General features: G+C 54.3%; 1 protein-coding gene across 1 annotated transcript in view; it reads left to right on the top strand.

Annotated features, from left to right (window-relative positions):
• Positions 1-7649: 7649 nt before the first annotated feature.
• The window catches only part of TEX261 (testis expressed 261), a 13054-nt gene continuing 4097 nt past the window's right edge, over positions 7650-16606 (top strand). The window contains exons 1-3 of the mRNA XM_069066385.1: positions 7650-7823; positions 11445-11524; positions 12259-12412. Coding sequence (XP_068922486.1) covers positions 7754-7823; positions 11445-11524; positions 12259-12412 — 304 coding nt within the window. The 5' untranslated portion in view covers positions 7650-7753. The remainder of the gene's footprint in view (positions 7824-11444; positions 11525-12258; positions 12413-16606) is intronic.

Genomic DNA, 16606 nt, shown 5'->3' with positions numbered 1-16606 from the left:
TGTGTATGCATGTGCAAGTGCACGTGTGAGTGTATTGTGTGTGCATGAATGTGTGAGCGTGCGCGTGCACATGTGTGTGAGTGTGTGTGTGTGCCACGCACACAGGACATGGCCAATCCCTTCCTTTTTCCTGAGAAGGGACTTCTTCCTCAAACTGCCCCTCCAGCCTTGTCATAAAACGGGTCCTGGGGAGGAGACAGTGGGGAGCAGATCCCAGGGAATCTCACTCTTAGGTTTTCTTTTGTTTTTTGATTGACTGGGGATTTGAAAACCAAAGCCAGAAGGTGAGTGCTTGCTTTGCGCAGCTGGCAATGAGGGCATGGACAAGATGGTGGGTCCATAGGCCTCTGACCTCCTCCCACCTGCAGCCCCCCAGCTCTGATGAGCAGACAGACTGGTTGGATGTCATAGGTCAAAGATTTCGAGCTGGAAGAGATCTTTGAGACCATAAAGTCATTTTTTACAAAGGAGGAGGCTGAAGCCAAGAAAAGTTTAGTGACTTACCCAAGGACATACAGCGAATGGATGTCTGAGGCAGGATTTGAACTCATTTCTTCATGATTCTCATATTGTGAGACTGGGTGTGGATGGGGAATGGAGTAGAGGAGGACAGGGCTCTTTGAGGGGAGAGAAGGGGGCCCCCAGAAAGGAGAAGAATTGATAGGTTATCAGGAGGATGAGCTGGAGCCCAGCTCCTCCATGATGGTCCATGGGAATGTCTGATCTATCAGACTGGTCAGGAAATGGGTAGGGGTCGATGGGGCATTGGCCGACCTGGATATCATGTTGGGAGAGGCAGAAGGAAGACCCTGAGGTTCACACGTGGATTTGTCCAGCTCCAATCACACCCAGGAGGGAAGGTGCCTCGGTGACGGGTGTCCTCTGACAAGGAAGGCGGCAGAGGCTCGTGTGCTTACCTCCGACCGTGGCCACTGTGGTAGCCCATATCAGCCCCCATGTAAAGCCACGTGCACCAGTGTGTGCGTGTGTGTTAGTTTTGTAGTGGATTCACTTAAGGGAACTGGAGGTAGTGAGTTCCCCGTCACTGGGAGTCTTCTGGAGGGGGTGGATGGATGTCAGAGAAGGGATTCCTGTCCCGGTATGGGTTGGACTAATTGGCCTCTGAGAGTCTGAGCGCCCGAGTATCCTGGGAGGGTCCTCAAAGGCCAGTGAGTGCCGATGAGGACGCAGGTGCGGAGCTGTGCCCAGGGTCACACAGGGAGGAAGGGTCCGAGGTGTTAGTCGGATCCTGGCTTTTCTGACTCCACACACTGCTCTATTCACTACGCCGGAGGTTAATGTGGGTTCTTAGGATTGCTTGGATACCTTGTGTATCCACATGTGCGTGTGTTTGAGACCATACAGATCTCTATGTCAGTCAGTCCTTACAGCCTGCACCACTCAGACAGACCCTGGGCTGACTTTGTGGAGGGAGAAGCTGGTCAGGAGGTGGATGGAAATGTGCTCTCTGCCTGAAAGGGCTCACCTCTGACTCCCATTTATTCCTTCCTGCATCTTTATTCTTTCCAGAGACCTCCACACCAGCCAATCTCAGCTTCCCTCTAGGGGGAGGAAGGATCCATCCCATCCCATCTTCCCCTCCTCCCCATCGGGGCAGGACCAGAACCCAAGTGGTCCAGCACTAGCTGGTCCCCCACCCCAGCCGCTTCCAAATTTAGAGGAAAGAGTTAGAGAGGATGTGCTGAAGAGTGAGGAGGGAAGGGTAGAAGGGCCTTCCCTTCAGACTGGGCCTCTCAGTGCTTTGGCCCTCAGGGCTCATAAAGTGAAGGGCACAGGGGCAAGGGTAGGCCAGGCTGGCTGGCTTCTAACAGAAAATGGAATTCTTGATTCCCAGCTACTGCCCGACTCCCTAACCCTGGGCACAGACTGCCCCCCAGCTCAGAGGCCACACAGTCCAATCCTGCCACTTTACTGGTGGCGAATACAGGTGGAGAATGGTGGAGTTACTGGCCCAGGGGAGGGTCAGAGGTGACTTGTGAACTCAGGTCTTTGCATTTCAGAACCAGGGCACTTTCTGATGCTTCCAGAAGGGTGTGAATGGAGAGCAAAGGTTCTTTGCAAGTTATAAATCTCTCTACCCATGTGTGTGGCTCAGCGCACCCCCTCCCCAGTGGTGGAGACCTGCCTCATAGCTCACACAGGACCAGAGTGCCATTTTTTTTTTGGCCTGGTATGATGGGTGCGAAGAGCTGTGGACCTGGAGCCAGAAATCCTGGGTTTGTGTCCCAGCACTGATACGTGAGGGGCACAGATTTAGAGGCAGTTAGCTAGAACAGAAGACAGAGTGCTGGGCCTGGAGTCAGAAAGACCTGAATTCACATCTGGCCTTAGACATTTACTAGCTATGTGACCCTGGGCAAGTCACTTATCCTCTGTCTGCCTCAGTTTCCTCATCTGTAAAATGAGGGGGTTAGACTTTGTGGCCTCTGAGGTCCCATCTAGTCTTAAGACTATGATTTTGAAACTGGAAGGGTCCTTCATGGTGATTTTATAGAGGAGGCCCCTGGCATATAGCAAGCGTTTCATAAATACCAGGTGATTAAAAGTGATTACATTATGATTAAAAGTTATTAAAATGGTTAAAAGTAGGTTTTATTATGGGAGAAATGGTAAAGTCTCGTATCTGGGCTCAGATGTAGCTGGCTGGAATCCAGGGTCTTCTGCTTCCTGACTTGGTGACCTTGGGTAAATCCCTCTTCCATTGTGAGCAGCACCTGTAAGACAGTAGGTTGGGCAGGTGCTCTCCAAGGTCACAACCATGTCTACCCAGCAGGTCACTATGTCTTTGTGTGAGCCTGGGTCACTCCCCCAGCTGACTCTTCTCTCCCTCCATCCTGCCCTTCTTTCCCAGACTCATCCCCACCATCCATCCACCCTGTGGTCCTCCAGGGAGATTGGAGGGCATTGCTCCAGGATGGGAGAGGAATCTTAGGGGAGCAGGGGCTTGGGGGTGGAATTAGCCACTGGGGTGAACATGGGGTCACTGCTTCCTCAGCAATAGTGACTTTGATTCAGAGTAAAGATACGGGAGTTGGTGTCTGTTATAGCAAAAAGAAAGGAAAGGGAGCAGAGAATCACAGGAGCCTGGATCCTGTGCTCCCCTCCTGCCCAGAGTCTCACTCCAAGTGATCTAGCTGGCCTCCTCCCAGGGCCTTGCTGGGAATGGGACTGATTGCCCGCCCCTTGGACTATGGGCCAAATGCCAAGGCAGGAGCATGGGATTTTTATTATGACTTTGGGAGAGTGTAATTTTGCAACTTGTGGGGCAGAGATGGTGGATTTCAAGGATGAGAGAGGAGGAAGAGGAAGGAATGGATTAAACAAGTGTTTCTTACAGGAGAGGGGGTGTCTGGCACTTTCCAAGGAGCACCATTTACTAGCTTTTGGGTGAAGAAGGAGGTTATTCAATATTGAAGAATCTGACTCCTCAGCCAGAGGACCCTGAAGTCAGGGAGGGGACTGAGGGCTGGGGGAGACGCTTGAGGGCTCAGGCTGTGTTTGAGCATTGGGAATGGGCACTGAGGGTCGTGGATGGGGAGTGAGGACCAAGGGTGTGACTGAGGTCCAGTGATTGGTTCTGAGTGCTGAAGATGGGAAGACTGAGGGTCAGGGATGGGGGCTCCTGAATTCATCCCACCCTCAGCCCCAAATTCCCTCTCCCTCTGCCTCATGGGCGCAGAGTTGGCATCCCGAGAAGACAGGTCTGATCTTTCCCTCTCTAGGGGGGTATCTCTCACCCCCCTCTCCTTTCCTTCAACATCTGGCTTCTCCACGCCCAGCAAGAAATTGTGTGGGACAGAGTCACCTCTGTGTTGAGATTTAAACTGAAGTGACAGATGGCCCAAGTGGGTCTTTCTCTTATTGTCTCCCTCCTCATAATATAGTGTTTATTGTCTGTTCAGGGCAGTTGGCAGAGAGGATTGCAAAGGCAGTCACTGCCCCTGGGAGTTAGGGGATAGACAGCCCCTGCCCTCGGAGGACTGGAGGTCTGATGGGAAGAGCCTAGTCCCAGGAGTCCCCCTTGCCCTTAGGGGGCTTCAGCACTCTAAAGCAGTCCTAGCTTTGAGGATCCCTGGGTCCTTGGGGGTGACAATCCCTGTCCTCAGGGGTCTTCAGGGCTGCTAGTGAGGCCAAGTTCCTGTTCTCAGTTACACATGCATGAGCACACACACACACACACACACACACACACACCTGAGAGGCAACCAGGTGGTGCATTGTTCCCATTCCCATGACTCCTGATGTCATGGGGCTTTTAGTCTTCCATGGAGATGATAGACATTTAATAATGTTGACCATTCATCAGAGAGGTGCAGATAGAGTACTGTCGGAGGTGTGAGGAGACAAGTCCTCTCTTAGCTGGTAGAGTCAAGGGTAAGCTGTGTGCTAGCTGGGCTCGACAGGGTGGGTCTGACTTTACTAGCCATGATGGGGGGAGGAGGGTGCTCCAGGTCTGGGAAACAACCTGGGCACTGGCAGGGGAATGGGAAACCGAGGGCAAACAGAGGTACTTCTTGAATTCAATCCATCATATGAATCAATCACTCAGTAAGCAAACATTTATTACGTCTCTACTCTGCGCAGGGTCCTGGGCTCCGTGCTGGGACAGAAGTTCATTATACACCATCGCACACACAGCACTGGCAGAATGCGGGGTGGGTGAGGCCAAGGGGGTGATATTTGAAGGATAGGACTCTCCATACACTTTAGTAATGGGGGTCACTGCCAGGGCTGGTCTGCTTCTTTCTTTCCTGCTGATCCTGTCCTAGATCCACAACCCAGGCAGAGCTGACAGTCTTGTGAATTAGCTTGGAGCTTTTTTCACAGTTTAAGGGACAGCAGCAGAGAGGCAGGAAAAGCCTCTCACACCTCTAGATGTATTTCTCCAGGGTGTGTGTGTGTGAGTGTGTGTGTCCTGTGTGGGCACATGAGTGCATGTATGTGTGTGTCCACACATCTACATGGGTGACTGGCCCTGCCCTTGCCTCAGTGTCCCCATCTCTGGCTTGCTCTGGCTGGTCTGACTGACAAATCCTTGCACGCCATTCCGGGTCCCTGTTGTATGAACACGAGCTGACGGTTCCGTGGTGTCATATAATTGTAAAGAACTTCGTGTTTTCCTCAGCTCCTGGTTCTCTGCACACAGTTGGTGCTTAATAAACGTTTACTGAACTAGTGATATAAGAAGTTTTCCTGCCTCCAACAGAGCCAAGGCCGCTTACTCGTGGCTGCCACATGGGGGCAGCAAATCCCCCTCCTCACAATTCACTTCTCTCCCACCTCTGGTTCTCACTGGCTTCTCCCCCTTTCTCTGACAGTGGGATGGCCTTTGGCCTCATCTCATCTACTACAGAGGAGACAGGCAGGGATTCTCAACCTCAGTGCAAGGAAATGAAAAAAAAAAGTCAATATCGTGGTAGCTGTATTTAAATACAATTGATTTCCTTTGCAATCCTATGTGTTTTATGCATTTAACACATTCTTCTGAGAAGGGGCCATGGGCTTCCCTAGCCCGCCCAAAGAATCCAGGATGTGAAAAGGATTAAGGACCTGGAGTTAGAGGTAGCTGGTTATTCCTCTTGGGCAGCTAGCTGGTGCAATGGCCCTAGAATCAGGAAGACCTGAGTTCAAATTTGACCTTAGACATTTACTAGCTGTGTGACCCTGGACAAGTCACGTAACCCTGTTTGCCTCAGTTCCCTCATCTGTAAAATGAAGTGGAAAAGGAAATGGCAAACCACTACAGGATCTCTGCTAAATGGGGTTGCAAAGAGTTGGAAGTGGCTGAAAAATGACCGAACACAAGAAGTTAATAGTCCAGTATTAAGCCCCTGTGAGAGGTTTTCTGTCTTCCCTGGTGCTGCACAGAACAGAGGGCTAGAACTGCTAATTAATTCTGGAAAGATTGAGCATTCCAGGCCCATTCTCTGGAGAGCCCTCTAGAACATGCTTGGAGATCTCAGGGTGGGGGAAGCTCCCAGGACTGGGGGGAAGGAGACTTGGGTTCTCATCCGACCAGAGTTCCACCATTGTGCCCTGCCTTCAAGGACCAGTCTGATGGGAAAGTCACGGTGTCGGGACAATTCTTGGTCATTTCCTTCATCTGTCAAATGGGCGTCTAGAACCATTTGCATTTCCTGTTCTGCATCCCCAAGTGATCCTGCCTCCACTGATGGAGAACCCACTGCCCCAGGAAGCAGTCTGTTCTGGTTCTGAATAGCTCCCATTGTGAAGTTTTTTCTTGGACATAGCAAAAATCAGCCAGTCTTTAAGGGCTGAGCAGAAGTGCCTGTTATAGGATACCGAAGTCAACCATTGTGTGAAACTCAGCAGGCATTTATGAAGTGCTTACTGTGTTCCAGGCACTGTGCTAAGTATTGGGGGCATAAAGAGCCTCTCTCCCAAATATCCACCTTCCCTGCTCTGAGGACAGTTCGTGTTTATTCTTTGCCTTTGAAGACGACCAGTGACATCTCCAGGGTTGATTTGTTTATGAATTGGATTGAGGGAGGGCTGCACAGTCATCAACCTCAGACTCTCCCAGTCACTGAAGTCTAGTGACAGGACAAAAGTTCATGTGACCTTGTATGGCCTAGGGTGCAGTGAATGACCTTGGTGTCTTCCAGGGCTGACCAAGCACTAAGTGCCCCGGCCCCCACTTCAGACACCTTCACGGTGTTGGAACCAATGGTTTTCATCTGCCTTTCCACCTGGGGAAACCTTCACCTGCTTGGAGCAGACATCCCCTTAACTCACCAAAGGGTTTGGGACCTGTCGGGTGCCCTGAACCTGGTTTAGCCGGGCTGCCCGCGTGGTTCACCGGACTGGCTGAGGAGCAATTCCTGAGCCCCAGGTGAGAGTCGGGCCACGTGGATGCCCAGAGCAGCTAAGCCGCCCTTCCACTGGGAGCTACGAGTCCCCAGCACCCCACTCTTTGTAATGGGGTGACTGTGACAGAGTACGCCCCCCCCTTTGTGTCTCTTCTCCACCTAACACAGTCTCCTTCTGGCACACACTTGAGGCTCTGCGCCTTCCCAGGTGCTCTCCTCTGGCCACTCTCCACTTTGCTAAACTGTGGTGCCTCGAACCCCACTCTGCAGTCCGGTTGTGACCTGACTGAGCATGGACAGGGTCTGGAGGGGATCCGAGGGGGTCCGGAGGGTTCCAGGGTGTCCGGGGATTCCGGGGGAGGGTCTGGAGGGGGTCCAGGGGGTTCGCGGGGGTCCGGGGTCACAGACGCCGAGTCGGAGGGCCCTCGGAAGGTCAGTGACTCGTCCCATAGCACCAAGGGAGCAGCATGCGGAGTCTGACCCCGGACAGCGCACCGCAGCGTGCTGGGTACCGCTTGGTCTCCCCCGGGACAGGGGCATGGGAGCGACTCTTGAGGTCAAGCTCAGCCCCACCATTTTACAGAGCCGAGCTTGCCGCCGACGTGTCATTCTCCCAAGCCCCGCCCCCGCCTCAGTTTCCCCTTCTGTAAAAGGAAGGGTCCGAGCAGCAGCAGCCTTTGGCCGGGGCGGCTCCCGGGGCTGGCGCGATGACTGCAGTTCGGCCTCCCGCCTGCAGGTAGCGCTGTGGGATCCTCCCCGGTGCGCTCCGGGCCCGCGGCTCCTCTCGGCGACGGCGACGGCAGTGGGGGCGGGGCCTGAGGCGGCGGCGGCGGCGGCGGCTCCGTGTCCCCTGGCCCGAGGAGGGAGGCCGGGGCGGAGGCCGGAGAGGCGGTGGGCGAGCCATGTGGTTCATGTACGCGCTGAGCTGGCTGTCGCTGCTCATCCAGGTGGCCTTCGTCACCCTGGCCATCGGTGAGCGCCCCAGCCCCGCCGGGGCCCTGGGGAGGGACCCCCATAGTGAGTCCCCCCGAAGGGTGGCGTAGGGACCGCCTGGGGAGAGATCCCTGGGCCGGGGCCGACTGGAACCCCCAGGCCGGGGGAGCCCTTGTGCACTGTGAGGATCCCCGTAGTGAGACCCCGCGATGGGTGGTATAGGGACCCCCCATGAGAGGGACCCCCCATGAGAGACCCCCCCCCAGGGTGCACTGCGGGGATTCTCTGGTAAGGAATCCTAGACTGGGAGACCCCCAGTTCACTGAAGGGGATCACCTTAGCAAGGGACTCCTGACGTACTGTGGGGACTCCCCAGTGCACTGCAGGACCCCCATAGTGAGATCCCCCAAGGGTGGTGTGAAGGCCTCTGGTCACTGAGGGGGAACCCCTAATGTACTGTGGGGACCCCCCTGTGCACTACAGAGACCCTCAAGCACACCCAGACTGCTGGTGGGGGCCCCCTCCTAGGGAGTGCCCCAGACTGAGAGACCCCGAGACCCCCAGTGCACTGCGGGGGACCCCGTAGCGAGGGACATCTCCCGCAGGGAGAGACATAGCGAGAGACTCTCAGTGTTCTGGAGATCCTCAAGACTTCTAGTATGCTTCAGGGGCGGGAGACTTTGAGGGACCCCCCCCAGTGTGCTGCAGGGGGTGGGGAACCCCTATAGTGAAAGACCCCCCCCGCCAGAAGACCCCCAAACTCCTGTGTTCTGTGGAGACTCCACAGCCCAGGAGACCTCCAGTGTGTTTCGAAGACTCCTATAGCAGGAGACCCTCTCCTTCCCCTTGGGATCCTGGGAGAACCTCCGTCCCCCCTTTCTGTGGCCGCCTTCGGCCCCCTGCATGCTGAGAGCCCCTTCCTCCCCGGGCTCTGGCACCTAGCCCCCCCCCCCGAATAGGAGAGATCCTCCCCCCTGGGGCCCCCCGGGGGCCCCTCGGGGATGCCGCAGGTCCTCCTCCCGGAGCCCCCTCCCCTCCCCCCTCCCCCTCCCCCCCTCCCTCCCCCCCCTCCCCTCTCCCCACCCCGGCCGGGATCCTGACCCTGACCCTTCCCCCCTCCCTCTCCCGTCCCTCTCCCCACTCTCCTCCCTCTTCCTCCCATGCTGGAGGAGTCGTCCCCCCATTCCACGCTCCTGAGCCCCTCCCTGCAGGCGGCAGCCCGCCTCCCCTCAGCATCACCTCGGGCTCTCTGCTGCCGGTGGTCGGGACCCTACCTCCCACTGGGTTCCGTGGGACCCCTCCCCCTGTCCCGGGATCCTCCTCCCCTAATTACAGGCTCCCTGGCTGCTGTGGTGGGCGGCGGGGCACCTCCCCTTCCTCCGGCCTCGGCGCCTTCCGTGGCCCTGATCCTGCGGTCTCAGGACCTCCCTCCCGTCCCCCACAGAGGGTCTGCTTCCAGGACGCTCCCCTCCGTGCGTGTGTGTAAGGATGGAAGAGCAGGAGCGAGGAAGCTGTCTGGGGGCGGGGTCTGCCTTAGGAAGGGATGGGAAAGCAGGAGCAGGGGTCCCAGGATGGCAGCTGGGGACGCGGGGCAGGGGGAGGCTGCGCAGGGAACTGGGACCTTACCCGTCAAAGTCCGGGCAGGTTTCTGTGACGTGGGGCCTGGGGAGTCTTCGGGAATTGATGGGAGCACCCCAGAAAAACTCCCAGGGCAAACTTCAGTTGCCTCCCTGATGACTGGGGTGGGGTATGTGCTTGGGTGGAAGGAGGAGCCCCAGCTGGGCAGAGCTAGTGCCAGGGCTCGGTCCTGCCGCCACAGAGAGGCCGGGCAGGAGTCTCTGGGGTCCAGAGGATGTGAGGGTGCTTGTGGGTGGGCTTCCAGGCCTGTTCTGGGTGTAGGGCCCCCCCCCATGCACCCCTTTGCTGGTAGAGCTTCTTCCCCAGCACGGGAGTGCTGCGTTCTGGGGGAGGGGGAAGGGCCCAGTGCCTGCAGGTCTGCAGAGGTGGTCAGTGGGGGGATCCTGAAAAGGTCAGCCCTGAGGCTGAGCTTGCTGGCCGGGAGTGGACCTGCTGGGTCACATTGGTGAGCTTAAAGATGCCCATACTAGCGGGATGGGGAGGTCTGGGATTGGGAGGGCCAGAGTGTGGCCTTAGTCCTGGGGCCTCCAGCAGGGCCCCCCGCAGGTTGGGGGTCATGCTTGCCTGGGCTTGGGGAGGAAGCTCCTGGTGAGGATGTGGGCACTCCCCTCCCCCTGCAGTGGATGGTCGTGGGGACTTTCCTGGGGTCCTCCCTCCAAGAGGGTCAGTGATTGCCTGGGGCATCCCAGTGGTCTGTGTAGGACGTTGAAGCCAGCTCTGTCTCAACTTCACCCAAGTGTAGGTTGGTTTTGCCTCAGGCCTGTGATTCTATGGTTGTGGGAAACTTCCTTCACTGGTGCAAATCTACAGCTCCTCCTGGCTGTGGATATGGAAAGGGGGTCTGCGGGGGGCTTGGTTGAAGCTCTAGTTTTACTTCATTACTTTCCCACCCTATCCCCTGCCCAGTTCTTTGTTAAAAGTGTCCACATGAGCAGTGACTTAGGGCAGGAATCGCAGGTGATTCAAAATAAGATGCCAATGCCACTTTGCTTGAGAGCACGGAAAGCTCAGGACTTGTCTGCTCATGTGAGCGGTGTGTGCTGGGCTAGCTCCCGGGCTGGCTGTTCCTTACCCAGAGGAGTAGGTGATCCTTATTTAGTCCCATTCTGGCTCCTGCCTACTCAGCACCTTCGTGCAGAGAGCTCCAGCCTCCCCTAGCTCCCTCCACATTTCGAGCAGGTATTTCATAGATGTGGGCATACAGTTATATGACCAGAAAGAAAGATGTGCCTGTCAGCTATCGGTACTGAGGGTCCGTTGATGAGGGAGTCCGTACTTGCGGGAGAGTGGGAGGCAGGCTCCCAGCACTGTGGGGGAATCCTGGCGTTAGATGGATGGGGTGGCATGGCGGACATTTCCCCAAATCTGAGGGCAGCATGAATAATAGGTCGAACTTTGCATTGTTGGAGAGAGGACTGGCATTGAAAGGTCATAGACCCATTGGATTGTTAGGAGTGAGAGGGACTTTCTGAAAGGTGGGCCTGTTTTCTGCTGAGGATTTAGGGGCTGGTGGGGATGGGAGTCAGAGGGAGGAGGTGAGGATACTTTAGATCACAGACCCTGGAAAGCGGTTGGGTTAGGAAGGAGGCCGGGAAGGCAGTCACATGGTGTGGCCCCGAGTTGTGCTGTCTGCTGGGTGACCTTGGACAAGTCTTGCTGCCTCTTGGCAGCTTCGTCTTGAGGGGAGGTGTTGAGTTGGGGGCATTGACCATCACTAAGCTCCCTTCGTTCCTCTCCACTGTCAGTAATGTCCAAGAGCCTGGTAGGAGCCATTGCCTTCAGATGGGTGGGTATTGATAAAGTTTTCCACACTTTCAGGGAGCAGGTTGTGTAGGGTGAAGGGCCCTCTACGGTGGGTGCTTGGGTGAGCCGAGAGAGGCTGGAGTCAGGTGACCATCACTCAGTATGGGCACAGATCAAGAGCTTGTACTTCTCCCTGTCCTGGGATCCTGTGAAAGGAATGGGCACACACAGGGCTCTGGGCAAGCCAGCCTACCGGTCTCTCCTGTCTCTTCTTTCCAGCGGCTGGACTCTACTACTTGGCTGAGCTGATAGAAGAGTACACAGTGGCCACCAGTCGCATCATCAAATACATGATCTGGGTAAGGGGCCTGCTCCCCAGGTCATCACCAGGAAGAAATCACACTCCTAGGCCTCATAGCTGAAGGCCACCCAGCCTGCCCAGGATACCTTGCTGGTCTAACAGAGTAGCCTGAGTGCACAAGTGCAGGGAAAGAAGGAATGGGGCCTCTGCCCACTTGTGGTCTGTCTGTGGATTCGAGGGTCTCTGCTCCCTAGTGTGTGGGCCTCAGCTTCCTTGTCTGGCACACGGTTCTAAGGCCCCTTCCAGGGCAGCGCTAAATTTAGACCAGGATTGGCTGGGGGGTGGTGGGAGGGGGTGGATGGGACCTCCCACTGCCCCTACGGCCCTTCTTACCAAAGCCCAAAGAACTGTCAGATTCTAGAGCTGACCTGGAGTTGGCATTGGAGGGTGGGACCCAGAGCCCTGCTTGGGAAGCACTTGCTTCATCTCCCTGGGCCCCAGTCTCCTCATCTGTAAAATGAAGGCTTGGAATCCATGAACTCCCTTCCAACTCTAGAGCTATGGCCCTGTGATCTTAAACGGTTTAGTTCAGCTCCCCCCAGATCCCTCCTGAACCTTAGTAGGGTGGGGGGTGTCCATCTGCCCACCTAGACTGGGAAGTGTGTGGGTCCAAGCACCGCGAGCCCCAGGAGGAGCAGGGTAGGGCAGGGCAGTGAGGAGGGCCCGGCACGGGGGAAGGAAGAGGGGGCCCTGGCAGAGAGGCGAATCCTGAGCCATCTCTGCTTGTCTCAGTTTTCCACAGCTGTGCTGGTGGGCCTGTACGTCTTTGAGCGTTTCCCCAGCTTCCTGATTGGCACGGGCCTCTTCACCAACCTTGTCTACTTTGGCCTCCTTCAGACTTTCCCTTTCATCATGCTGACCTCGCCCAACTTCATCCTTTCTTGTGGTGAGTATGGGGTGGGGCATGGCCTGATGGCAAAGGCCCAGGGGGTGCTCCTCTCCTGGTTGGCCTGGCCCTTCTGTTGGCAGTGTCTTGGCAGGGCTGGAGAGCCAGACAAGGGTGGCAACGTTACAGAATTCTTAGTCAAGGGTCAGGCTGAGGGAAAGGTGGGACACTCACTGCAGAGGTAGAGAAGCAGGAGGAGAGATGGTGTAAACACAGATGGGAAAAGACGGAGGAGAGCTTCCTGAAAGAGGTCAGCAGGAGGTGTCAGGGCAGCCTGAGGTGAGGCCCTTCCTCCCTGGGTTTTGGAGTGGCTTTGTGTGTGCATGCAAGTGCATGCATGTGTATGTGAGTTTGTGTGCACACTTATGTGTGTATGAGTATGTGTGCGAGGAAATGTGTATACACATGTGTATGAGTATGTGTGCATGTGTGTGAGGGTGTGTGTTCATCCACAGATGCTGTTCCCCTTACTGCTGTCAGGGTCTCCATCTGGCTGTGCCTCATCCTTGCAGAACTGGGGCCGGGGTGCCATCCAGACCAGTCACCCTTCCTATTTTTAAGTCTCTTGAAAAAATGATCCATTTTTTTCTTCCATTATGAGTTCCGAGTTGTCTCCCCCATTGGATGATCATTTTGTTCAGTCTTGCTGTTATGGCATAAAACGTTCTCTTGGTTCTGTTCATTATAGTCATTCCATATTTTTCTAAAGCCAACCTGCCCGTCATTTACAGTACAGTAGTATTTTAACCCTTAGGAACAGACACCTTAAGCCATAATTGGCACATGGATAGGCTTTGGGGGCTCTGAGGGGGCCTGGGAAGACCAGTGGAGCTGAGGCCTCTGGTCACTGGGACTGACCCTGGTCCCCTAGCTTTATGATTTTGGCCACATTACTGCCCTTGGGTCTCAGTCTCTCTATTGCTAAAAATGGGTAGAAGAATACCAGGCTGAAAGGGCTCTGCAAAGGTCTGGTGAGGATGATAGATGTGCAGATGTAAAGCCCTGTGCACATGGGGGTGGTGTTTTCATGATTTTTGCTTAGGCAGCTGAAGAGGAGCATCCCCCAGAAGGCAGGGGGGAGCCCCAAGGTGAGCAGCCTGTGGCGATGGATAACAAGGGAACTGAATGTTAGAAAAGGAAAGTAGGCTGGAAATATGACAAGAGAGGGGCAGCCAGAGGACTCCCTTGCTGCTTTTGATCGCATCAGGGCCAGATGTTTGTTTAGGAGGTCACAGACAGAAGGTACCCAGGATGGGCAGCTGCAGCACTGGGAGGGCACTCCTTAGAGGAGATGCCAGGGCTGTTGGAGTATTGAATCTTGAGTGTGAATTATGATTGATGGCCCCTGCCTCTGACGGGGATTGAATGGGATTTCTATCTCTAGGAAGTTCCTTTCTCTTCTTCCTGTGGAAGGGACACCATAGCTAGCCCTTTCTGCCCTAGGGTGGACATTAGAGGAAGGAGCTGGTCAGCAGCCCATAGACACAGCTTAAAGCCCCCTGTTCACCAGGGTGGTGGGGTCCACTGTCCTTGGGGAGTGTACTGGGAGTCTCTTTTAGAGTAGCACTCCTGAAAGGACTGTGCCTTGGGTACATGGACTCTGGGGCCCCAAGGGGGAATTCAGCTGCTCCCTTCTCCCCTTGGAAAGAGTCCATGACTTCCCTCAAAACTGCAGAACCTTCCATGGTGCACCGGGAGGGGCTTCCCTTTTTGAATCTCATAGAAATAGGTTGTGATTTTCTTTTTCTTTTTAATTTAAATTTATTTATTTACTTGTAGTTCACAACATTCAGTTCCACAATCCCTTGAGTTTCAAATTTCCCCCTCTCCCTCTCCTCCCCTCTTCCCCCCATGGCAACATGCAATCAAATATCGGATCTACAAGTACCTTCACATTAAACATTAGTCAAGTTGTAAAGAAGGATTATAATCAATGGAGTGAACAGTGAGAAAGAAGGGACAAAACAACAAAAGACAGCAAGCAGTTTGCTTCCCTCTGCACTCGGACTCTGCAGTTCTTTCTCTGAATGTAGACACCTCTCTCCATCATGAGTCTTTTGGAGTTGACTTGTAACCCTGCATTGCTGAGAGGAGCCCAGTCTATCAAAGCTGGTCATCACAAATGTGTTGTGTCTGTAATTGTGTACAAATTTCTCCTGGCTCTGCTCTTCTCATTCAACATCAGTTTATGTAAGTCCCTCCAAGTTATTCTGAAGTCTGTCTGCTCATTTTTATAGCACGATAGTATTCCATTACATTCATATACCACAGCTTGTTTAGCCATTCCCCAATTGATGGGCATCCCCTTGATTTCCAATTCTTTGCCACCACAAAAAGAGCTGCTATAAATATTTTTGTACATACAGGACCTCTTTTCACTTCTATGATCTCTTTAGGATACAGCCCTAAAAGTGGTATTGCTGGGTCAAAGGGTATGCACTTATTTATATCGGTTGTAATTTTCTGTATCAGTCAGGAAACTTGACCTTTGATTTATAGGTAGGGCTGTCGAGACTTCTTTGTCAAGAGACAGATGAAAGAGAGCTTGGAGAGGCACCCTGCAACCCTAATCCTTCCTGGTGTGGCTTTACCATTCCTGTCCCTAGGAAGGGCATCTTCAGGCAAGGAAGTCCTTGAGGCTTGATTTGGGCGGGACCTATTGGGTGAGCTGAGGGGATAATCTGTTCCTGTTTCTGCTTTGGCTGTAGGAGAGTGATTTGGGCCCCCAGGACACCAGAAAAGTTGAGTAGAGCAGGGCTTCTCCCTCTAGGGATGAGGTTGGGAGGGCTATCCTGGAGGAGTGTTCCCAGGAGGGTGATGGCCACAGCCACCAACTTCAGTTTGGGAATGAGGGTCTGTCTTCCTCTTTTTGTCCCTTTCAACACCTGCTGTAGTGGGAATGGATCTCTTTTTTTGAAGAAAGTGGACTTCTATATTTGAAATTCAGATTTCAAATTGAAATTTTGTTGGGAGCTGAGAGGTTTTGGACCTGCAGCAGATATTGGACTTTTCTAGTTTATGAATACATTCTCTTACAAAGACCCTCAAGGGGTCTCTTACGACTCCTTGCTGTGTCTCCCTCTTTCCTCAGCCAGTTTGGCATCTGGCCTACGGTCTTCCTCTCCTCCCAAGCTCCTGTGTGGATGATCGCTCAGCCTCTCCTTCAGTCCGAGGACCACCTCCTCCTGTTCCAGCCCTCTCTGTGCTTGGCCCCTTCTCACCATCTGCAGGCCCTTTGCTCATTAGCATTGAGGCCATTGTCTCTGCTCTGACTTCACTTTTCTTTCTTCTCTGTTTTAGCCCTATAGTTAACAAAATCACATCTGTGCTGAGCTTTCCTCTTCAGCTCCTTGCCTCCTGAACCTGTTGTCTCATCTCACCAAATTCCAGACCTGAATTCCCTATCCCCCCATCTGCTGCTGAATGGGAGTGAGAGGCATCTCCTGTTAACCCCTACACTGACATAAAGCCAGGAAACCTGGGTAACCCGGAAAGGCACATTATCCACCTTCACCTGGCTCCTTCCTGCACTCTGCCAGAGCCCATGACCTCTTCCTCACAGAAGCTTGTCCACACTTTCTCTTCTCTCCTCCCCTTCTGCCGCTTACTTTACTGAGGAAATGGAGGTTGTGTGCTGGAAGCCCCCTCTTCTCCCATTCTCGGTCTCCTGACCCCATGATACTGTTCGTTCTCTTTAGGATGGGTCCATCCTCTCTCCCATTGGTCTTCAGCCCTTCCCTGCTGGGAGTGAACACCCTCCCTGGGGCTGGCTCCGTCCCTGCCCACTTCAGCTCCTGCTCCTCCCTCCCTCCCTCTCTTCCTGACCCCCTGAGCCTCTCCACTCTCTCCAAGGCTCCCCAGGAGCTCTTCATCTCTGGGCCTTGGCGGCCATTCTTGACCTCTGCACTCCTCTGGTATTTTGTGATTCCCCTCTCTCCCTATCAAGCCACTTCCCAGGCTCCTTTGGTCTTCCTCTCCACACACACTTGGGGACTTTGCCAGCTCCAGGTTCAGTTTGTTAGTTTGTGGTGGGTTGTGTGTGTGTGTATGTGTGTGTGTATTCTCTCTTGAACTTCAGCCTCACATCACTGACTGCCTGTTGGACATTTCAAACTGCATGTCCTGTAGACATCTCAAACTCAACACATCCAAAACAGCTTACCATCCCCTGTCCCCCCAAGCCCAACAAAACCA

This window comes from Petaurus breviceps, unplaced genomic scaffold, assembly GCF_028583685.1.
Source record: "Petaurus breviceps papuanus isolate PSGF00001 unplaced genomic scaffold, PetGlider_PUasm1.0 139, whole genome shotgun sequence".
In the NCBI taxonomy this organism is placed as follows: Eukaryota; Metazoa; Chordata; class Mammalia; order Diprotodontia; family Petauridae; genus Petaurus; species Petaurus breviceps.
The sequence above is the reverse complement of the archived record's forward strand: the minus strand, read 5'-3'. Positions and strand labels throughout refer to the sequence as shown.